Source organism: Denticeps clupeoides, chromosome 17, assembly GCF_900700375.1.
Source record: "Denticeps clupeoides chromosome 17, fDenClu1.1, whole genome shotgun sequence".
Classification (NCBI taxonomy): domain Eukaryota; kingdom Metazoa; phylum Chordata; class Actinopteri; order Clupeiformes; family Denticipitidae; genus Denticeps; species Denticeps clupeoides.
In genome coordinates, this window is record NC_041723.1 from 360,016 (window position 1) to 384,489 (window position 24,474).

The window sequence follows — 24,474 nt, forward strand, 5'->3', positions numbered from 1 at the left end:
CCCACGAGATGGGAGTGACGGTCTTTATTCTGTGTGTTTCAGAGGTGTGCTGAGATGGGAATGTCTCCCCCTGCTGTTCATGGCCTCATGCAGAGGTGAGTGGAGGACATATCTCAGTAGAACCCATGGCCAGCTTTTTATGAATTCTTATTTGTCTGAATCAGACTGTCATGCAATTGTACTATGTTCTAATTGAAAAATACATGTAATTTGTAGACACGTAAAATATCTACAGTCCAGGCCAAAAGTCTGGACACCTTCTCATGCAACATGTTTTCTTTATCTTCATGACCATTTATGTTGGTAGATTCTCACTGAAGGCATCAGAACTATGAATGAACACATGTGGAGTTCTGTACTTAACAAAAAAAGGTGAAATAAGTGAAAACATGTTTTATATTCTAGTTTCTTTGCTCTGGTTACTGCTTTGAACACTCTTGGCATTCTCTCGATGAGCTTCAAGAGGTCGTCACCTGAAATGCTTCTCCAACAGTCTTGAAGGAGTTCCCAGAGGTGTTTAGCACTTGTTGGTCCAGCTCACCCCAAACCATCTGGACTGGGTTCAGGTCCGGTGACTGTGGAGGTCAGGTCTCCACTTTTTGTTAAGTACATAACTCCACATGTGTTCATTCATAGTTCTGATGCCTTCAGGGAGAATCTACCAACGTAAATGGTCATGAAGATAAAGAAAACATGTTGAATGAGAAGGTGTCTTCAGACTTTTGGCCTGGACTGTATATATTCTGTATATTTATCAGACACCCTTATCCAGAGCTACTTACAATCAGTAGTTACAGTTATTTAGGCTTTGAGATGCCACTGAACAAATTTAGAATAAACTGATTTTAGCATTAAGTGTAACATTAATAAAGTAATAATAAAGTGTATCATAAAACAGATGTGGTTTCGATTAGTCGGGGTTCTGGTTTTTATTTCAAACACACGTAGAGCATCATAAATAAATCACAGCTAAATCTCAGAAGTAAAACAGCGGCTCGTACAAGATAAACTTCCTCTTTCGTATCTGTGTGTGTGTGTGTGTGTGTGTGTGTGTGCGTGTGTCAGCAGACAGTGTGTGGGTTCGGGGTACCCAGTAGAAGGTCTGAGTGTGGAGCAGCAGCCGCCTGAAGGTTTCTCCTGCAGGGGGGGCTACAGCGACGACTTGCCTTCCTCGGCTCGGCCCAGGCCTGTAGGTGGCACCACAGGTACAGTCACATTTTCTAGAATCTTCCCTGTTGAATCTCTAATGTCTACGTTGTACTGAAATAAAACGAGACGCTGGATCATCTATTAAACAATATGTTTCTACAACGTTTCATACAAATAGGAAAATAGGACCTTTCCATTAGAATTGAACCGACTGTGTCATTTCTGGCCTTATCCAGAGCGCCTTACAACCAGTAGTGACAGGGACAGTCCCCCTGGAGACACTCAGGGACACGAGTCTTGCTCAGGGACATGATGGTAGTGAGTGGGGTTTAGTAGTGTCTCCAGGGGACTGTCCCTGTGACTTCTGGTTGTAAGGCGCTCTGGATAAGCTGGTCTGGTCGATGCTGTAAATCTTAGAAAAGACGGGTTTCTTAATAAGTTTTCTTAGGAACAGTAATAATGCTGAGAAAATCCTACATAGTACAGATCTGTTCACTATGTAGTAAATTCGAGGATTTTCACTTCATGGCGGCTGTTCTGGAGTTTTATTAGCTTATCCAAGAACACATGAATTTTGTTGCTGTTTTTATTGACGATATTCGATTAATAAGGTTCTACGTTCTACACGCTGTTTGCTGTTGTTCTACACGAGTTTGCTGTTGTGTGGACACCCGCAGGTGCTCAGCTCCATCAGCTGACACAGGTGGGTCTGCCCAGTCGCCTGGGCGCTCTTCCTCCCGCCGGTCGGATGGGCTCCTCCCCCTCCGGAGGTTACGGCTGGAACCCCTACGAAGACGATGCCTCTAAAGCTGGCAACCTCCGAGATGCGGTGGGTCTGACGCCGGTTCTGATTGGTGCACGGCCGGGCCCGGAATGTCTTCTGTCCCTCTAACTTTTTCTTTTCTTTTCTTCCAGTCACCGAGGATGGGGCTGAAGGAACCATCTGCGCCCCCGGCCCACCTGGACCCCCCTGGCCTGGGCTACGCCCTGTCCAGCGAGGATCCGCCCCCCCCGACCCACACCTCCGCCTCCCTCATCAAGGCCATCAGGGAGGAGCTGATGCGCCTGTCCCAGAAGCAGGCGGCCCTGCCCACCTATCACGGCTGAGGGCGGGGCCGCCGTCCTCCGGTCCCCCGGGAGCCCTGCTTCCCATGGAAGCTGCTCGCCTCGGGGGGGAGAAACTGCCACGCCGCCTGGTCCTGGGGCCCTCCGGCCGGGTCCGAGTGCCTGCGCTACCGTCGGAGAACCCAGAGACACTCGCCTGAATGTGTGTGTGTGTGTGTGTGTGTGTGTGTGTGTGTAGTCCTGAAGCTGCAAAGCCTACTGAGAGACACTCCAGGGGTGGGGGGGGGGGGTTCTGCCAAATCCTGGTTATTGTGGAATTTCTAGCCGTGTTCTTGTTTCGTTTGGGGTGCCGTGTTCTGTTTGGTTGCTGTTTTTGTTTGTCTGTTTGACGTGTCGTTTTTTTTTGTATTATTACGCCTGTTCATTTTTCACACACTGTTCTGTTAGAATTAATTTTTTTTATATACGTACTTATTCCATCATCCTGTGGTGCTAATATTTTTACACATTTTTAATATCGGACTGCTTCTGTAAACTGGATGCCTTCTTTCATGAGCTCCAGTTCATGACAAAGTTCAAAGGTCAGGGGTTGGCCACAGGTTCTATACAGTCCAGAAAGGTGGAAGCGGAACAACCCGTAGCGGAAGTTTGATATATGTAGCAAAACAAAATTATGATACCAAAGGTATTAGGAATGTGTTCACTGTAAAACGACGCCGGAATATTTCCAAATCCAGAATTGGATACGAGTCCAAGTATTTTCAGTACCAATTATGTATTCTTAAAGGTAAGAATAGAAATAAATAGTATCTAACAAATGATATCTGAGATTTTTGCGGTCTCACCGTATGAAATTAAAAGGGGGTGTGGTCTAAGAAAAGGTGTTACCTTCCTCACAGAGCATGGAGCCGATGGGAGGAAGAGGGATGGGGACAGGGTCTTCACTTATACAGATATATATTTATATATAGCAGAATATAGACTGAAAAGAGTATTATGAAGACAGCAGCGTTTCAGCTGTCAATGAACGTATATTCAGAAAATCATCCAGAAAAGGGACGTGTAAACTGTGTTTAGGGACGTTTTTATTATTTCAGGCAAGGGTGTCCATGTCCAGACCTAGAACTGCCTCGTTTTTATGAAAATAAAGATTACCAGGACCGAACCGAACATGGACCCCTGACACGTGAAGGTCCAGTGTGTGTCGTTTTTGCACCATCTTGTGGTCAAAACTAAAACATGAATATGTAAATGTGTAATTTTACTGCATGCAAGTGAAAATAAGACGAGGAGACGTTTTTGTCAATGGACAAATACCACGGCGCGGCCAATAATGGCACCAAAAACTGTACCTTTAGTTTGTAATACTGAACACATGCCGCACTTCTGGCATGGGTTGTTATTGGAGACCCGGCCATTATTGGAGGCGTTCTGGTATTTCTGTCCATGTCACACTGCAGGACCCTGAATGTCCCTCATGCCGTACGTTTACATGCGATCACCTGCGTCGGTTTAGTAAAGGGAGTGTCCTGAGGCTGCAGACCGCCTTTGGGGGGACAAAGACAAGACAAGATTGTTCTTCATTAGTCCCACAAGTGTTCATTTACGTCGTCACAGCAGAAAGTGGACTGTACGAGATAAGAGATCTGAAATGTGAGTGCATCTTTAATAAAAACCTGACACTGTGGCGTGAACTCTCACCTCCGAGGGCGTCGGACCTTGTGTGGGCTGGGCGGAGTCAACCTGCTCTCCCCGCGTTGGAGAGGGGTTTCCTCAGGGTTCTCCGGTTTCCTGAATTGGGGACTCTAAATTGACGTCGGGTGTGTGTGTGTGTATGCACCAAGTGTCCCGGGGTGGTCTCTGGCGAGTTCGGGGGACTGAGCACCCGCCCGTATTTAGTTCTCCAGAGTGAAGTGTCTCCTTTAGACTGAAGCTCTGTATAGATTCGATTTTTTTATTTGATTTTTTATCTTCTCTTCATTTGCTGGTCTCTGTTTCTGTTTTTGTCCTCATGTTCTTCCTTCGTTTCTGTTCTCAGTTAGTTTTTTTTTGTTAAATTATGTAGTTTTGATGAATGTTCCTATCATGTAGACACATCGTAGGGATTCTGCTGTTTTCTTTATTTAAATAAAAATGTTGAAACGCTGTGTGTTGACGCACTAAATACTTCACTAAGCTCCTTATAACCGTATTCATGAGATCGAGGAGCGAGATTAATGTTAATGCAAATACGGTACGACATACGAACTCGGGAAGTGGGACGGTGAAGTGTGGCCTGCGAGGACAGAAGCGGACAGCAGGTGGCGCCACGCCTTCATTTTCTCAGCCCGACCTTGTGCTACACAACTGTGCTGATGAAGGTGATCTGTTATGCAACCGCGCAGTGGTTGAGGTGGAAGCCAGAGCTCGACCTGGTTCATCACGACCCTGAAGGAGTGTGTGTGTGTGTGTGTGTGTGTGGGAATGCGCATGGACGTATAAACGCTGCAGGGTGTGTGTGACGTCCTTCATTTGGCAGGTCACATGGGAGCGATGCCTGATTCTGTGTGTGTTGTGCAGGCAGCGTCACACTCGAACCGAACTGAAGATCTGAGGGTCGTCATGTTCCTGGTGAGTCGGCATCCTCCCCTTTTCTCCGATGTCTCCACGTCGACCCGTTTTGTAAGAACGTCCCTGCGTTCCGAGGACATGCAGACCTACAGAACTGTGGGGAACCCTGTGGCGTCCTGTTTAGACCTTTCAGACAGGCAGGCAGGTTCCTCAGAACTTCTATAGCAGTGACTGTCCCTCGCATGTTCTCGCTCGCTTTCATCTTCTCTAAGCTTGTCATGTATTTAGTATGTGTGTGTGTGTGTGTGTGTGTGTGTGTGTGTGAGAAAGACGGAGAGTCTGGATCTTTAGGCTTTGGACCAGTTCTGCGATCCAGTAAAGACGGGGAACTTGCTTATTAAAGTTGTGCATTCGAGGAAAACGGAGAGAATATATGATGGATGTCAGGAGGGATGGTGTGTGTGTGTGTGTGTGTGTGTGTGTGTGTGCACCTGGGAGGAGCCTCGAGTCGGAGCCAGGCAGTGTTTTCTCCTGACCTTGGTGAAAGCTGGGAGAGGGTGGTGGCGGCGGCGGTGACGATGGCGGTGGTGGCTGTGTCGCACCCCGACTGACGTTTCCAGCTCGGTCGCATGTGGCCGGACGGAGGGACGGGTGGAGGAGAGGAGAGGAGCAGCAGGGTCGCGCAGAGCGACGATTCTGGACCAGTAGGGTGTGTGTGTTTTGCAGCGAGCTTCTCTGCAGTCACAGACATGTAAGTGTGTGTGTGTGTGTGTGTGTGTGTGGCTGCTGTTATTGGCTGTGTGAATATGCTCTGTATGTATTTGTATTCCACGTTATAGTTTGGTGGGGCAGTGTGTGTGTGTGTGTGTGTGTACCAAGTGGGGACTTCATTTGTTAAATGCAGCTGTTGGATGGATCCCTTATTAGGGAGAATGACCGTGTGTGTGTGTGTGTGTGTGTGTGATGAGGTGTTGCTCACCGCGTTGGTATGTGCCGCATGTCTTTGCCGTCAGGAGTTTAGGAACCTCCCGGGACAGGGCAGGAGTCGTGTCAAGGCAGGAGGATGAATAAATGTCATGTAATTCCTCCAACATTTACTACAGCTTTACACAAATACACACACACACACACACACACACACACACACACACACACACTTAGATGAAAGCAAGTGTGAGTGTGTATCTCCAGACTTGCTGCAGTGGGATTTCCGTGCAGTGGACTGTGTATTCTGCTGAGATGGAAATGACAGTTCAGTTCTACCTGCGCTGTTAATACAGGTTTAAAACAGGTTTAAAACAGGTTTAATTCAGATCTAATACCAGTTTAATACAGGTTTAAAACAGGTTTATTAAAGGTTTAATACAGGTTTAAAACAGGTTTAATTCAGGTCTAATACCGGTTTAATACAGGTTTATTAAAGGTTTAATACAGGTTTAATACAGTTCTAATAACGGTTTAATACAGGTTTAATACAGGTTTAAAACAGGTTTATTAAAGGTTTAATACAGGTTTAAAACAGGTTTAATTCAGGTCTAATACCGGTTTAATACAGGTTTATTAAAGGTTTAATACAGGTTTAATACAGTTCTAATAACGGTTTAATACAGGTTTAATACAGGTTTAAAACAGGTATAACACAGGTTTAATTCTGGTTTAATACCAGTTTAAAACAGGTTTAATACTGGTTTAGTACCAGTTTAATAAAGGTTTAATACAGGTTTAACACAGGTTTAATACAGGTTTAATTCTGGTTTGATACCGGTTTAAAACAGGTTTAATACTGTTTTAGTACCAGTTTAATAAAAAGGCTAAATACAGGTTTAATACAGGTTTAGTACACGTTTAATGTGCTTTTTTTTGTTTGAAATATATTCTCATATTTAAGTGTGTTTGCTCAGCGCAGAGGGTGTGCACCTTGCAAGTTGGAAAATGCTTTCTTGCTTGAAATCGTGAAATCGCGAAATCGCTTCTGCACGGATCTTTCACACGCTGGCCGGTACGAGAAAGTACGAGCGAATGAGCAGTGAAGGGGCGGGAGCCTGCAGCCGCCGAACTGCTGCATCCCCACATCCTGCCAGGTCGGTAGTGCTGACGGCGGAGATTCGCTGGCTTCTGATGTCACCGCCGTGCAGACATCTTCCTCTTCACTCCACACGTCCCATCTGATGATCACTGACCCCCTTGTGATGTCACCAGGACACCAGGAAGTTCTCTGTGTCACCATGAGCCAGCCGTTCTTGTTCTCTCGGTGTGTGTGTGTGTGCGCGCCTCTTTGTCCCTCTGTCGTTCTTTGCTTCACACACATTCACAAACACAGTGAGATATTGTTGTATTGTCTCGCACAATGCAGCGTGTGTGTGTGTGTGTGTGTGTGTGTGTGGGCATTGAAGCTCGTGATTTTGTAGCAATAGTGAATGCTGACCATTCACACTACCCACACACACACACACACACTCACAACCTGTGCTAGTTGTACGGCATGGCAATGTTATTTTAATATTTAATAAGAATTTAATATTAAAATGCATGAAGTCCCTCCACTGGCCTCATACGTCATCGTGCCTAATGCTCCGAACTCTTCATGGAATGAAGAATTAATTTGACAGCTGGAATCCAGCGACGTTCATTCTTGACGTTGTGTTGCCAAATCGGCGTATTATGACCGCTTTTTTTTTGCCATCCAGTCGTTCATTCATTTCAGCAGTTGTGGATCATGTTTTGACCTTGTTGTCCCATTTGTGGTCGTATAACGTTGCTTTTTTTAGTATGTGTAGCTATCAGGCCGTGGGGCAATGGCGGCCTAGCCATTAAGGAAGTGGCCCCGTAATCAGAAGTTTGGCGGTTCGAATCCCGATCTGCCAAGGTGCCACTGAGCAAAAGCACCGTCCCCACACACTGCTCCCCGGGCGCCTGTCATGGCTGCCCACTGCTCAAATGCAGAGGACAAATTTCACTGTGTGCACCGTGTGCTGTGCTGCAGTGTTTCACAATGACAATCACTTCACTTTCATAAACTAGTGGCCAGATATCCCTGCCAGTCCACACATGACTTAATAATTGCGAATAACTATATAAATATTCAGCCTGCCTGTTGACACCTTAGTAGACCTTTGGCATATTTGGAGAAGAAATGCACTTTCTTTTGGATTAATTTTGTCTGATTTGGCAACGTTGCATCCTGACAGAATGATCCGGACTACGACGTGGCGTGGAGCTGCTCGCTCAGTCCTGACCTCGGAGGAGACGTGCCAGCGTGGAGCCTTCTTCACCAAACCTCACATCTTATTTTAGAGTCTTTGGTCGACTGGCATTCATGTAACCTGCGGTTACACTGTCCGGCTCTGGCAGCTACACACACACACACACACACACACACAGATTGACTGCATCATCAGCCCTATGTGCATGGCACCCTGTGAATGCTTAGTGAGGTGCATTATGGGATTGATGATTCTGCAGGGTGCTGGTAAGGGTGAGACTCCGGTTCCTGAATCTCAGCGTGGGTTCCACTAGCTGTATGCTAATAGGATTTAGTTTCACCCCCCCAGCAGCATTTACACACTGTGTGTGTGTGTGTGTGTGTGTCTGTGTGTGTGTGTGTGTGTGTGTAAGGACAGTGATCATCTGTCTTTGATATTTTAATATTAATGTATTCAGACTCCCACACTTCGTTGTTGTTGGGTCCAGAAACATTCCAGAGTTCTAGACACACACACACACACGCACACACACACACACACGCACACACACACACACACACACACACACAGAAGTGTTTCAGTGACTGTGTGTCTGTAAAAGGTGAAGCATTTTGGACGCTGCCCGTCCATCTCTCACTCCGCCTACCTGACGCTGCGGTTTCCTCTCGTGATCCGCAGTCCAGGCCGGCTGCCCGCCGCCAGATTACCGGGGTTAGTTGTGTCCGTCCGTCTGTCGCACACTGACCGGAGCGAGAGGGATTAAATCGGTCCTGGTCCACATGGTGAAAATGGACTGTGAGGTGTTCTGAGCGTTTAGGAAGTGCGGGGGCTTTTCTTTGTGCTGGTTGGCCCGGCGATGGAGAACGAGAGTGTTCGCGCCGGTGAACTTCTCACCAGGCGGCTTTAAAACGCCTCCCTGCAGACGAGACGGAGAGAAATGTACAATTTCACTATTTATCCACAGACTGGCTGATGAATGTGTTCGCAGTGAATCTGCGGTGAGGAACTTCTGGTTTTCTTGCATACTTCATACACGTGGCAATTCAAAAGAACAGGACAAGACAGGAGAAAACCAAAATAAAATAAAAAACCCCCGAAATAATCATTCTAATCATAAATAATAAAAAAACGATCAATTGAATAGACGAGCTTTTCTTGTAATAATATTTTGAAAGAGCAGCGTTTTAATAAGAGGACTCATGCAGAAGGGTAGGTGTGATGAATGAATTCTAAAATCTGTGCCCAGTCACCTGACGTGAATTCAGGGCATCGGCCTCGCCAGGAAGTTCTGACTGTGTAATTATCCAATCTGGGCCATGAAAAGAAGGGGCAGGGATGGAGACACACAGAGAGAGAGAGAGAGAGATGGAGGGACGACTCGTTTCTGGACTCTTCCATCAGATGCGAAGTCGTGCTCAGGCCCACACATTTTGACCTTTCACCCCAATGAGGGTTCCTCCGTGGAGTCATGTGACGCGCATGCAACAAATCATGTGGGGTTCCTTTTCTCGTCCGAAGTGGGTGGAGGCCGAACGACAGAAAGAGTAGAGTGTGTGTGTGTGTGTGTGTGTGTGTGTGTGTGTGAGTGTGTGTGTGTGTGGGGTTGCAGCTGTTCCTCATGGTTCCTGTGGGCTTGTTTCAGTGGTGGGGCATTATGCAACACAACATATGTGTTGAGGGTGTAAAGTGTAGGGTGTGTTCTCACTTCACCAACACACAAACACACACACACACACATTCTCAGCTTTCGTGTTTCGTAGGATTGATAGAAAAACCCTTTTTGGAGGATTCGTCTGTTAGACCCTCCTGCTGGACCACAGTTATCCCCCCGTTGTGTGAGATCTACATTACCAGTCAAAATTTTGGACGCCCCTACTCGTCTTGCATTTTTTACACTATAGTACAAAACTGAAGATGCAGGACTATGAAATAAAACGCGTGACGTTACGGAATAAACAAAAAGTTGTGTCTCTTTTTCAGTGATGGCAGCATTTCACACACTCTTACAACAAATACTAGATATGTTTCTTACATTTACTTTTACAGCATTTATCCAGAACGACTTACAGTCAGTAATTACAGGGACAGTCCCCCCCCCCGGAGCAACTCAGGGTTAAGTGTCCTGCTCAGGGACACGATGGTAGGAAGTGGGTTTTGAACCTGGGACTTCTGGTTCATAGACGAGGGTTTTACCCCACTAGGCTACTACCACCCTTTTTCTTCTATTGTGTTCTTCAAAATGGCTCCATCTCAGCCTCCAGAACCGCCACAGAGTCGGGGCGTCCAGAGTTTTGACTGGTGGTGGACATCTATTTACTCTGAAGCTCTCCTGTGGGAGATGGAGGCTGTGACTGACATGAGGAGGGATCAGGACAGTCAAGCAGAGAAAATGCACGCACAAACACACACACAAAATGGCCCCAGATTTTTGTGGGGGAGCAGCAGCATCTCCCATCAATGTAGAAACTTGATCCACTGACTGACACTTACCGCATCTTTTACCTTCTGTAAGAAGCCAGGTCTTCTCCAGCACCGCGCTGCTCAAACCAGGTTCTTCATAACAACAACAACGTGTGCTTTCCCATCATGCTTTGTTTGTTCTTTTAAATGAAAATGGTTTTCTTGGTATTCAGTTTTTTACGTGCACCAGTCCTGAGTTTACACGTTCACAAGACAATTATCAGTGAGTTTGTCAAAGAGTTAAATCGTTGTAAAGTAAAAGCTGGTATTAATTTCACTAACCGTATGGAAGATGCATGTTCTGTTGGTTATTAAATGCTGACTGATTATAGTCTGCGTACGATCCGATATTCAATATTATTGTGAAGTCAGCTTGAAATTCCTGCAAATTCCCACGACCATATAAAGGCAGCGGCCTGCGGTCCTGCGGAGGAATGCAGGTGATGCGCCGCCGCGCCGCCTGGCTTCCATTAGGCTGCAGTTTGGGGGCTCAGACCGGAATGTTCTGAACGTGACATCATCCCTGATGTCATCAGTGCGGCCCGGAGTCTGGCTTTCATTTTACAGTCGGGTTTCCTCTGAGCTAATGATGCGGTGATTTTTTAAGATTATTGTTTCGAATCAAAATGTGATTTTATCAGCTCTTCTTGGTTCTATTGGAACAAGATGCTTTGGTGAAAGTGAAAGTGACATGATTGTCATTGTGAGACACTGCAGCACAGCACACGGTGACACAGTGAAACATGTCCTCTGTATTTAACCATCACCTTTGGTGAGCAGTGGGCAGCCATGACAGGCACCTGGAGAGCAGTGTGTGGGGACAGGACCTTCATCAAGGGGACCTCAGTGGTACCTTGGTGGCTCGGGATTCGAACCAGCCACCTTCCGGTCACCACTGGCCCAAATCCAGTCAAGAAAAGTCCAGATTTGCATATCTATGCATAGCGGAGCAAAGTAGTTTAATATCCATACTTTGTATTGTGGAGTTTTGTATTTATAATATTTTTGTTGCTTGTCTGGTGCTTGTAAAATGACTATAAAAAGCTTCTTATCGTATCTCGTAATGCTGAAGCTGAAGTTCTACCTGCTCTCTGCGTGCAGCAGAAGGCTGGAAGCTCCATTCAGAGCAGCACGCCGATTGCATGTCACACAAATAACCAGGTCTCATGCTCAAGTGGACCTTCTAATTATTATAATTGCTTGTTTGTCATTAGCACTGATGGGTGTGTGTGTGTGTGTGTGTGTGTGTGTGTGTGAATCTCTTTGTCATTGATTGACAGGAGACGAGTAAGAGGCGGAGTCCGATTAATCTGCTGCGATTCCCCCTTTCTTTGCCTGCCCGTTGCGATCAGCACAATTAGCGCAGGTTACGTAACAAATTCCTCTCCTGTGACTCCGTGTTTGGGGAACGAGTCTGGTATAAAAACGGGTCCGAACTGCCCAGCAGCCACCGGCTCGCCTCGGAACATGAAGGCAGGCCATTGGATGAGCTGTGAGTCCTGATCGGTGATTCGAGATCATGTCACAATATTTGAACAGCTGCAATAAGGGGTTTCTTTCTGTGTGTGTGTGTGTGTGTGTGTGTGTGTGTGTGATCACGCTGATCATAGGACATTGAAGAGCGCAATGTCAGTGTCATGCAATCTGTCCTCACAGGCGGGTTTTAAAAGGAATTACTGCAGCATGATTATAACACGGGTAACTGGTGTAGAAGAGTTCACCGACCCATAAACACACACACACACACACACACACAGACGAACACGTTCTCCTGTTGGCCTTCTAACAGTCTCCTTGTCCAGGAACCCGAGCGCTGCCACTCTTCTCTCTGCGTGGAGATGATTGAACATGGTGAACGATTCTCGCACCCTGCCCATCATAAAGTTATGAGCGCGCCCACGTGGCAACATTACACGTCTCCCTCTGGCATTTCCGCGGTGTGAAAATATCGGCAGGGTTGCGGTGTGATGTTACATAATCGCCATTTCTGGTCCCCTGGTACCATAACGACAGACCTGAGGATCCCAAGTAACGTGGGAACGTCGTCATCAGACTCTAAAATCGATATTATATCCAGGCATTCCTCATTTTAGCATCATTTCTGCTGTGTTTAATCTACAGGAAATTGCATTAAACTTCATTACAGTCCCACCATTCAGCTGGTTTTGTGTGTGTGTGTGTGTGTGTGTATAGTGTGTGTTTGCCCGTCGGTGGACCGGTGTCCAGCGTCCGATTGGTCCCCGCCTTGCACCCACTGACCTGGCGTGAGACTTGACCCAATGACACATCAATCCTGTCTTATGTAAAGGTTCGATTTGCAGCATTGATTGATTGATTGATTGATTGCCTTCCCTTGTTATCGTCTCTGCGGGAATATTCGTGAAGACAGCAAAACGCTACACTCACGGACAGAGTTGCATTTAGCTAAAATAATCATTCATAAAACAGATAAAACTTCCTTCCCATGTTAGAATCGACCTGTTCCTATGATGTTAGTCTCAGCATCGAGACACACCAGGCTGGACGTTCATGTGAGCGGAGGACAGGCCTGCATGGAAGACGAACAAATTACCGACAGAAAGGGGTCAGCGTAGCGAGAGTAAAACCGAGGCGAGCCCCAAACAACACAAGTTCCTTGTTGGGAACGGGGAGGACAGAATGGGACAGGGTGAGACAGCAAGTTTACAGGCCAGTGCATTATTTATAGATTGCATTTGATTTCAACAGAAGTCGAGGGGTGGAGTCTCATTATTATAACTTCTAATGTGTGGACAGGACCAGACTCATATTTCATGCGAATGAAATGTCCACAGATGCATGACCTAACAACATTTGACCATGAGAATTGTCTATTTTACTGGTGGACACTGTGCATCATATGTGTGTGTGTGTCTTTTCATGGTCACGATGTGATATTTTCTGTACAGATGATGCAACATGATTTGGATATTTTATTTGCAGTTGTGGGCGGATCAGTGTTTTACACAACATTGTTCTGCATGATGTGTGTGTGTGCGTGTGTGTTTCAGAATCCACAGACACACCAGTTTGCTGCTGAATTTGGAATTTACAGAAATCATTATTCCACTCTCGATATTGTTAGTTACTTATTCATAACACTTCTGTAAGATTGTTGCTTGCCAGAGATCTCCAGCACCCTGATTTTTTTTTTTGTCTCCCCACAACATTTTCACACCCAGACACCCACCGTTTCAGACAGGACGTGTGTCAAAAGCCCTGGTTGCTATAGGAACTGATGCTGTTTAATGCCCTGTTTTCCAGCCGGTAGGGGAAATAGATGGGAATTACTGTCAGGGGTGACTGTGATTGGCTGAAAGAGGCAGTGGATCTCTCTCACACACACACACACACACACACACACACACATTCATGTTGGCTCTCAGCTAACAAGGAGGATTTTTTTGTCAGCGATCCTGTACTCTAACTCTATATTTCATTTAATTTTATAAAATGCCATCAGAGCAGATAAATACATTCTGAGGTCATGTGACCTGCGTTTGAATCCGTGTGTCTCACTGTCCCTGGATCAGCTGCACTCCCCGCTGCGTGCTGATCCATCAATCACCCCTAATCCTGAGCGCCCGGCGCGAGGAGCCGGCTGTCGTCCACTTCCTGTGTCTCCTCCGCACGTCCTCGTCGGGGGTGTGGGGTCTGGAGCTCTGAAGGAGCGCCTCTCCTTCTCCCCTCTCCCCTGGGGGACTGCATGATGTCAGTAATCTTCTCAGAGCTGCAATATCCTGACCTGCTTGTTCACTGATCTTTTCTATCCCTCCACAGAAGAGTGTAATAAATACTGTACCCCCCTCCTTCCCCCCGGACACAGTATGAATGATATGAACTTTGCTGGTTGAGGTCCCTCTGGACTTTGACAGTGAGGGCAAATGGTTTTATAATGATTCCGCATTATAACATGCAGCAAATCTTCTTCAGAGGCTGTTTATCACTGACAAACTTAATTATACTTAATTTTATATTTAACACTTTCAGATCTCCTTTTTTAAACCTTATCAGATTTTACAGACCTACGTGGAAACACGAACCATTCTTCCCAAATCAGATGTTTATCACTTTCATAAATGACCCCTAACATTTCTCATTTTAAAATCTCTCTTCTCTTTCTTCTGTATTTTACTGTACTTTGATCATGACGTGTGTGTGTGTGTGTGTGTGTGTGTGTGTGAATCCGATGCTGATGAGTACCCGTCAAGGTGTTTGTGGTTGTTGGTGGATGGAGGCTCTGCCCGGTGGCTCTTCACCTGCAAGGCGGGTCCGCCGCCTGTCACCGCGATTAAACCTGTCAGCCCACTTTACTCTAATGATCTGAGAGACAGCAGGGTGGCTGGAGTTCGGTCACCTTGAATCATCTGCCTAATCCTTCTATCGGTGTGTGTGTGTGTGTGTGTGTGTCTATAATGCCGAAGCATTAAAAGGCCACAGCGAACACTGATGTTCTTCAGGACCCAGTACTCACACCTCAGCTTTCACTTTATTATTTACTGTATGTGTGCGTGTTCTTCAATTCACATTTCATTTAAAAAATGGAAAAGTTTGTACTTTACTTTACTTTACTTTACTTTACTTTACTTGGCAGACAATTTTATCCAAAGCAACTTACAAGAGGACGACACCAGCAATTCTCATTCAGTTTCTATAGATTTTGAGTTTACAAAACTAAGAGTCCTGATAAGGCCGAACTAGTCAGGAATAGAACCTGCTCGGAAATTGATAAGTTCTAGATAAGTTATTTTGTGCAGTGTGTGTGTGTGTGTGTTGGTGTTAGACTCGTCTGAAATACTTTTTGAACAAGTGGTTTGAACAACTGCATTTAACCATCACCCTGAGTGAGCAGTGGGCACCATGACAGGCGCCCGGGGAGCAGTGTGTGGGGACGGTGCTTTGCTCAGTGGTACCTTGGCGGATCGGGATTCGAACCGCCAACCTTCTGATTACGGGGCCGCTTCCGTCACCGCTAGGCCACCACTGCCCCAGTATGTCTGGGGACTTATAAGTCCCCTGAGAGCACTTGTCATTAAATGATCATTGCTCTGCTGCTGCCTCCATCATCACTGGCATCTTTTACGACGCTGGTTATTTTATGGGGGGGTGTGTCCAGAGGAGTACATCACCGCAGCGGCTCCGCCTTTCAGGGCTCAGACAGAGACGTTCCATGAATTACCCTGATTTAACCCCCCCCCAGCTGATGATTGGATGAGAAGGTAGATACAACAAAATATATTGCCGCATATCATGCTGAGTGGCTCCACTTCCCCAAGCACCATAGATGGGCGTGGCCCAGGGACTGAACTCATAAATCATTCACCGCCATTTCCTGTTTGTTTATTTTGAGGCGTCCAGATGAGCTGCAGTAATACGAGCCGCTGGTGTCCAGCTGGGAGGCGCTGGTGAGCGGCGGTGACGTAGAACGTTAGTTGAGGATGACAGGATGGAGGGTGGAGGGTGAAGATGATGCATGGAGGTGGAATGCTTTGTCTGGAATTGGTGTCTGATTGGCCGAGTTGCAGCCAACCTCAGATGACGGCGCCTCTAGTCGTCTCCCATCCAAGCTGCTTTTTTCGACGCGTTCACGAGACACCGCAGTGGATATTAACCATAATCATCACCATCATGTCTGGTTAACCTGCAAAAACAACATTTATCTCTTATAAAGCCCATAATCACATACAGGACGTCTCAATGGGCTTTGACGGGCCCTACAGTTCTAAAAGTGAAGTGATTGTTATTGTGATACACCACAGCACAGCACACGCTAAACTTGTCCGCTGTATTTGGTGAGCAGTGGGCACCATGACAGGCGCCCGGGGAGCAGTGTGTGGGGAAGGGACCTTCATCAAGGGGACCTCAGTGGCACCTTGACGGCTTGGGATTCGAACCGGCAACCTTCTGATTACGGGGCCGCTTACAGGGCCCGTGGCCAGTTGACACCCCGACACTTGACCCTTCTGCACACAAGGAACATCTCCACCCAAAAAAGCCTTGGGAGGGAGTGATCCAGAGAGGGTAGAGTGAGCCTGCAGTTGGCGTCAGTGCCGGGTGGGAGGTGGTTTGTCCATGAAAAGAAACGTTGTGGGTTTGTGTGTTTCTCTTGAAGTTTTTTTTTTTTTATTAACTCAGTGCCCACATTCCCACACCAGAGCAACACAGACCACAGACCAGGCCAGCGTTGATCTGGAGTCCATCAGAGCTTAACGTCCGAACGGCGGAGTGTGATTTTCCGGGCAATAACGCGCCATGTTTACAGGTCATTACACCGAGACGGCGTTACTCTGTTGCTCTGTGTGGTGTACAGAAGGAATCTGGCGAGCGAGACTCTTCTGAATCAAAGCCAGCTGATCCTGCAATAAGCACCGTCAAGCGGCGAATGTTCATAAATTCTACAGTCTGCTTAAAAATATGACGTCATCACTGTGTGCCAAGATTCGGACTCGGCCGTGAATCCTCATGAGAGCGACGCAAACATAAAGGCCTGTAATGAGACCAGGATTGTCCCATTGTCCAGAACGTAACGGGTAATTAGCTCCAGCCTGGGTCACATGCATCACTGCGCCGCTTCTCAGATGTCATCCAGCGACTCCGCCGGGGTGACGGAGCACGTGGGGCGTCTCCCAGGCCACTGGAGGAGTGATGGACCCGTCACGATCGGGTGTGGCTGGGGACTCACCTGGCACCAATCTGATTGACATCAGGGCTCCAGCCATGGAACAGGTGTGCGTAATTATGGACATGGCCGTAATCGGAAGGTTGCCAGTTCTAATCCAGGTCCCCTTGATGAAGGTCCTGTCCCCACACGCTGCTCCCCGGGCACCTGTCATGGTGCCCACTGCTCACCAAGGGTGATGGTTAAAAGCAGAGGACACGTTTCACTGTGTCACCACGTGCTGTGCTGCAGTGTATCACAATGGCAATCACTAAGGAACTTTGGCGCAGCTGGTCAGGGTTGTGACATTTTATGTGGACTGTGCCATGTATGATTAGTGTTGTTTTAAGGTCTGGCAATCGGCAAATGCCTGCGGGTTATCTCATGTTCTCCCCTTTTGTTTCTCCTGTTTTTTGGCCCTCGTGACATTTTGGTTTTTAAATTTAAAGTGAAGTGATTGTCACATGTGATACACAGCAGCACAGCACACGGTGCACACAGTGAAATTTGTCCTCTGCATTTAACCCATCACCCTGAGTGAGCAGTGGGCGGCCATGACAGGCGCCCGGGGAGCAGTGTGTGGGAACGGTGCTTTGCTCAGTGGCACCTCAGTGGCATTCTGATTACGGGGCCGCTTCCTTAAGCGCTTGGCCACCACTGCCCCCACTGTTTCCTCGTATTGGCACCTCGGTGGCACCCTGGCAGTTCGGAATTAGAACCTGCGACCTTCCAATAACGAATTTGTTTCATTACCCGCCAGGCCCCCACTGGTTGATACCAACCTGAATTTCAGTTGATAGGAGACCAAAGACTTTAAACATCCAGAAAATTTGCTATTTAATTTTTTTTTGATTGGGGAAGAGAAATGCAAACATTACTGAAAGAAAGTGAAGTGATTGTCACATGTGATACACAGCAGCACAGCACACGGTGCACACAGTGAAAATTGTCCCATCACCCTTGGTGAGCAGTGGGCACCATGACAGGTGCGCGGGGAGCAGGGCTTTGCTCAGTGGCACCTCAGTGGCACCTCGGCAGATCGGGATTCGAACCGGCAACCTTCTGATTACGGGGCCGCTTCCTTAACCGCTAGGCCACCGCTGCCCCTACACAGTGGGCGGGGCTATTAGGCAATTTCAGGACCAGGGTACTTAAATACCCACAGACTGTGAACACAGACCGTGCCACAGAAGCTCCTTTTGGTTCTTCCCCACAGTCTGATCGTGAACTTTGAACCTGCATGTGTGGTTGTTTTGTACGGTGACCATGTCAGAATGGCGATGGAGAGCGAGGGACCTTCTCGTTCAGGAGGTCCGTGGGGTGGCCGCTGGAGAACAGAGTTTCGTTATCTGCTGCGTCCTCCCTTCCGTACACTCGCTGCTAACAAGCTAATGGTCCGGCGGGCGGAGGGCCGGGCCAATGAAAGGGTCTTCTGTGCTGCCATATCAGACCTGAGCTGCTCCGGCGTCAAGGTCAAACGCTTTCATACCTTCACACGCACACACATAATCAGACAAAGTGGAACGTTTTCCCACCGCACCGCCTCAACCCGCAAACCTGACCTTCCCCGGACCGGGTCTGTCCACAACCTATTTAGAAGCAGGACTGTTATCAACGTACACACGTGTGTCACACACTGCTGAGTGAGAAGCTTTGCACACAAAGCTGTGTACCTGCACCTGCGTTTTGGTGCCATGTGGTGTGACAATAAAATCTATTTGATTTGGACCACAGCAGCTCTGCTGCACGTGATGGATGTCTGGCCGGCAGGAACATTCAGAGACCCTCGTGGTGAAGCTGCATTTATCTGTTTATTGTTTGTGTGTGTGTGTGTGTGTGTGTGTGTGTACTGGGTTCAGCAGGTCTGAATGAATGAGGCTCCTTCCTCCCTTTTTTTTTTGTTTTTATTATGTTATGCAGGCATATGTTAAGTACACATACTCATGCATATGTTGTATTCACTCAGAACCAGTTACCACACCCTCTGAGTGTGTGTGTGTGTGTGTGTGTGTCTGTGTGCAAACAGCGTGGAGCAGCTTCCCTTTGTGAAGCAGACGGCCGACGTCACCCCCCCCTTCCCTCCCAATTTTCCTGCCCGAGTGGCCAATCGCGTGCAAGAGAACCCTTCCAGTAACCATAGCAACGTGCACTGGTCCAGGCTGCATCTTGGTGTGTGCTGAGAGGGAGAGCAGGAGAAAGGCTGAGGAAGAAAGGGAAAAGCGGAACAAACCGAAGAAGCCGCCGCCCCTGCATGTCAGTGAGTGTTTATCTCCATCCTCCATCCTCTCTCTCCAGACCGCTGTCAGCATCGGTGCAGATCGGCGTCCGCACCTGTACAGCGTCTTCCCTTCATCTCCGGTCCCACTGTGCCGCTCTGGCGTTCTCCGTTAGCTTGGTGTCGTGGAGGTAGCTCTGTGGGATAGAGCTATCAGTAACAGCTCTATGTTTAAGATGTGTGCCGTAGCTCTTTGTTTCAACCTGTGCGTGAGCTCTACTCATAATCGTGCAGATTTCTATTTTTAGATCTATGATATGCTGTAGCTCTGAGTTTTAATAGCTCTCTGGAATACTGAAGCTCTGTGTGTCTGTTTACATCTCTGTTGTAGCTCTATGTTATTGTACATTGTTACATCTCTCTGTTACAGCTCTGGCTCTCTGTTGAACCATTTGTCTGTTGTTCCTCTGTTTCTCTATGTGTTGCTGCACAGAGACTTTACAGCTCTTTGTTATAGATTGCTGTCATTGTACAGCTCTCTGTTGTAGCTCTATGTTATTGTAGCTATAACTATGTGCAGTTGATCAGCTCTGTTATAGCTCTATGTTATTGTACTTCTAGCTCCTTGTGTTCCTTGTCTGTGTTACAGCTCTATGTTCTTGTAGTTATAGCTTCTTGTTATTGTGCAGTGTGTCAGCACTCTGTTATAGGTCTATGTTATTGTACAGCGGGTTTCAGCTTTCTGTTATAACTCTATATTACAGTAATTATAGCTCCTTGTTATTGTGAAGCATGCCAGAGCTCTTTTATAGTTCTTCGTTTCAGTATAGCAGTTTCAGCTCTGTTATAGCTCTATATTATGGAAGTTATAGCTCCTTGTTACTGTGAAGTGTGTCAGAGCTCTGCTATAGCTCTATGTATTTGTACAGTGGTTTCAGCTCAGTTGAAGTTGACGTTGTCATTTCAGCTATATACGTGTTAGACGGTACACAGTGAAATGAAACCTTCTCCGAAACTTGGTGCTACAAAAATTAAACAAAGATACATATTGACATAAAGTGCACGTGTGCAACACTGATTATGGTAGTTTTATCTCCTTGTTATTGTGCAGTGTGTCATTGTTATGTTTTAGCTCTATGTTATTGCTCCTTGTTATTATTCAGTCAGCCCTATGTTTTAGCTCTATGTTTTTGTCCAGTAGCTCTCTGTAAAATGCTGTAAATGTAAATTTTATGGTAGTTGTAGCTCCTTGTTATTGTGCAGCGTGTCAGTGCTGTTTTAGCTCTATGTTATAGTAGCTCTATGTTTTAGCTCTATGTTTTTGTCCAGTAGCTCTCTGTAAATGCTGTAAATGTAAGTATTATGGTAGTTGTAGCTCCTTGTTATTGTGCAGCGTGTCAGCGCTGTTTTAGCTCTATGTTATAGTAGCTCTATGTTATAGCTCTATGTTTTTGTCCAGTAGCTCTCTGTAAATGCTGTAAATGTAAGTATTATGGTAGTTGTAGCTCCTTGTTATTGTGCAGCGTGTCAGCGCTGTTTTAGCTCTATGTTATAGTAGCTCTATGTTTTAGCTCTATGTTTTTGTCCAGTAGCTCTCTGTAAAATGCTGTAAATGTAAATTTTATGGTAGTTGTAGCTCCTTGTTATTGTGCAGCGTGTCAGTGCTGTTTTAGCTCTATGTTATAGTAGCTCTATGTTTTAGCTCTATGTTTTTGTCCAGTAGCTCTCTGTAAATGCTGTAAATGTAAGTATTATGGTAGTTGTAGCTCCTTGTTATTGTGCAGCGTGTCAGCGCTGTTTTAGCTCTATGTTATAGTAGCTCTATGTTATAGCTCTATGTTTTTGTCCAGTAGCTCTCTGTAAAATGCTGTAAATGTAAATTTTATGGTAGTTGTAGCTCCTTGTTATTGTGCATTGTGTCAGTGCTGTTTTAGCTCTATGTTTTTGTCCAGTAGCTCTCTGTAAAATGCTGTAAATGTAAGTATTATGGTAGTTGTAGCTCCTTGTTATTGTGTCAGCGCTGTTTTAGCTCTATGTTATAGTAGCTCTATGTTATAGCTCTATGTTTTTGTCCAGTAGCTCTCTGCCAGCCCGCCTCTTGCTCAGCTTTAATGAGTGGATCCCGGCTTCCTCCCCGGGGTCGGGGCGTCGTGGTGACAGCCTCCATCTGTGAGGTGGCCTTGTTGTGGAGCAGGTGGCGGTGTTTCTGCTTCAGACTGGTTGCTTTGTGTGCTTGATTTACAATAATGACATGAATTTATCTATTTCATGTGACAGTTCTGAAGAATGATGGTTGGCTGCTAGTCTGCAATTGAACTGAAGCTCATACTGGTGCCGTAATATTTCCTTATTTAGCATTAGCACTGCTGATCATTTAGATCAATGTACAGGCTGTAATGCAACCCTCCGAATCCCCAGAGACGGCATCAGCCAGCATATTTTAAACCCTGAACTGTGCAGATGGAACAAAGGAGTGGAAAGTGCAGTAAGAATTGCTGCGGTGGAGAACATGTTTTCATTGCCACCGTGCCAAGGTCACCAGGCCTACCCACAAATGACGTGGTCGCAGTCTAAAGTTTCACTCTGATCTGGACTGGCAGCGCTGAACGGGCCCAGAAAAGAAAACGTATTCTTTCATGGGACACGGACACGATTTTACGTCTGCTCGCGTCTTCCCTTCTTTACTCCGAGGTAACGTGGTACACGTGGTTCTCACCCACGCTCGTAAAGGTCATTAAAAAAAATCACAGATTTCAGCCGCGTTCGCGAGCAGGTGGAACGGGACGGGATTGTCGTCTCTCCGAAAGACGTTCCCTTCACTGGCATCCAAATGACAATCTGGGAATTTTGGGATCAAGAGACAGATGTTCAGTGGTGGGCCGGACCGCTTGGACCACCAGAGCACCACTGGACCAGCAGCAGCAGCAAAACTTTAACGCTCCCCTGACATGGTTTTTCTTTTTGATTTTCTAATTCCCTATCTGACGTCCCTTTACGAATTACAGCCACGGTGATCCAGTCCCACAATGAGATTTCCCAGGATGGAGCTTTAAATGCTAATGAGGAGGAGAGAGGCGGGACGAGGAGGAGAGCGGCCTATAGGAGTTGAGCGTCATCAACACCATCCACCAACCACAATGAGGAACCCACCGGGTCTTCAGAGTCCCGCGTTTGTGCTCATTTTTACATCCAAACACGAGCGACTGCAACGCTTCACACGTTTGGAAGCCGTGACGGTCGCTGGAGATCAGGTGTCTTGCCACTGCGGGACACTCGTATTAACGTCAAAGCGCCTCACGACAAGGGGCCGTTATTTCGTGCCACCGTCTGGAGTGCAGAGGGGGCTGATGATGTCCACACAGCAGCTTCTTCACCCCTCCGGCCTCCCGAGCATTTTCGTGCTTTATCTCCGAGACGCCGGCCCGTCCCGCCACGCTTCCAGAGTTCAGTGCTTCCTTGCTCGACTGTTTCGTTCTGTTTCATGCAAGTTCCTCAGAACGTCTTCAGGGCCGGGACCCTCGTCCACCTCCTGCCAGAAGGTCAAAGCCAGGCTGCCGCATCTTTTTATGATTACAGGCCTCCGTCCACGCGCGCTCGCAATTTTAAGACCGGGCGAAGAGAGGCGGGGCAGGCGCGGCCGAGGGACAGTGGCCATTTTCCCCGACTGATGAGAGGGGAGGCGGTTCCGCAGTTAACCCGTCTCTCAACATCACAGGACAGTCCGAATTAATCTGATGATCGAGACCGTGCAGAACATAATGGGTTATATCGTAATGACGTTGCTTGGCGGTTTTCTGGGTAGAAAGTCGCGGCGGTAGTGACTGTGGCGGCCTGATCTGAGTACAGCGCCGCTCCGGGTCGGAGTTCAGCCTCGTCCACACTAACGTGCGAAATGAACGGTGGCCGCGTTTTTGCTGCGCTTGATTGGCGTTCGCTGTTTAACGCCCGTGTGGACGCTGTGAAAAACGCCACGAGCGGCAGAGACACGCCTGGTTCATGTCATCCATGTGAACGAGGCTTTAACTCTCATCTCACTGGCGTATTTGAAAACACCACGCGAAGTCACCAAGGAACTGGTATTGGGTGCTCGTAGCCTAGTGGGTAACACACTAACAGGGGCAGCGGTGGCCTAGCGGTTAAGGAAGCGGCCCCGTAATCAGAAGGTCGCCGGTTCGAATCTTGATCCACTGAGCAAAGCACCGTCCCCACACACTGCTCCCCTGGCGCCTGTCATGGTGTCCACTGCTCACCAAGGGTGACGGTTAAATACAGAGGACACATGTCACTGTGTCACCATGTGCTGTGTAAGAATCACTTCACTTTCACTCACCTATGAACCAGAAGTCCCAGGTTCAAACCCCACTTACTACCATCGTGTCCCTGAGCAAGACACTTAACCCTGAGTGTCTCCAGGGGGTGACTGTCCCTGTAAATATACTGATTGTAACAATGCCGTCTGATAAATGCTGAAAATGTAAAGGAAAATGTTCGCGATGCATCGATAATCGATAGCCGTGATCGAATCGAATCGTGAGAGCAGTGAAGTTTCGCGCCTCGTCTCTGTATGAACGTCGAGAATAAAGGCGCGTCGCGGCGTCCCGGCGTGCGGCGCCACTTTGAAACGGCCGTCTCGGCAGCAGCCAACAGGATGCTCCCATGTTCGGCGGGCCGGTCCATTCCGGAAATCTGGCGGGGGGGCGCGTATTGTTGCGTGCGGCGCCGCGCTCGGAAGTGAAGCGTGTGGCGCGTAAATACAGTCGGACCGCGGCGTCGGGAGGACGCGGCGTTCGGTGTTCGGCCGAATTCGTCTTCCTCTACCAGCGGGAGAAGCGCGGCGCCGGCTTCTTACGCGCCGCCTCCCCCGTGGCGGGTTCTCCGTCCCGCTCGCTTCTCCTGCGGCGCCTTCGGACTGCGGCGCGGCGGGCGGCGGACGTACAGAAATGCGGCGGGCCGCGGGGGCCGGTGCGCGGCTCGACACGGTGGATCCTGCTCCCCTCCGGGCGTGAGGAGCGGCGCGGTTCCGCGGATCCCCGCGCAGCAGGTAAGCGGGCTCGGAGGAGGCTGGCTGAGGAATGTCAGCGCGTCCACGCCTGGTCGCGTCTGGTCTCGGACCTGAGTGGAATATTCCAGGTTTAACGCGGCGATCATGACCTGCA

The 24,474-nt window shown here is 47.7% G+C and overlaps 2 protein-coding genes across 13 annotated transcripts in view; both read left to right on the forward strand.

The window, feature by feature from the left end:
* si:ch211-1e14.1 (UPF0606 protein KIAA1549) overlaps positions 1 to 4,361 on the forward strand; it is a 35,578-nt gene extending 31,217 nt beyond the window's left edge. For 3 of the 5 annotated variants that reach the window (XM_028957521.1, XM_028957525.1, XM_028957522.1), the window contains 4 exons: positions 43 to 95; positions 1,066 to 1,205; positions 1,827 to 1,978; positions 2,065 to 4,361. In XM_028957521.1, the coding sequence (XP_028813354.1) occupies positions 43 to 95; positions 1,066 to 1,205; positions 1,827 to 1,978; positions 2,065 to 2,256 (537 nt within the window). In that variant the 3' untranslated portion in view covers positions 2,257 to 4,361. The remainder of the gene's footprint in view (positions 1 to 42; positions 96 to 1,065; positions 1,206 to 1,826; positions 1,979 to 2,064) is intronic. The other 2 variants (XM_028957523.1, XM_028957526.1) reach the window with 1 other exon arrangement.
* Positions 4,362 to 4,585: 224 nt separating this feature from the next.
* The window catches only part of mical3a (microtubule associated monooxygenase, calponin and LIM domain containing 3a), a 69,305-nt gene continuing 49,416 nt past the window's right edge, over positions 4,586 to 24,474 (forward strand). Inside the window, exons 1-2 of one of the 8 annotated variants that reach the window (XM_028957479.1) lie at positions 5,310 to 5,515; positions 19,130 to 19,360. The gene's annotated coding sequence lies outside the window, so the exon portion shown is untranslated. Of the gene's footprint in view, positions 4,825 to 5,309; positions 5,516 to 19,129; positions 19,361 to 24,022; positions 24,360 to 24,474 lie in introns of those variants that run through there. The other 7 variants (XM_028957481.1, XM_028957478.1, XM_028957480.1 and 4 more) reach the window with 7 other exon arrangements.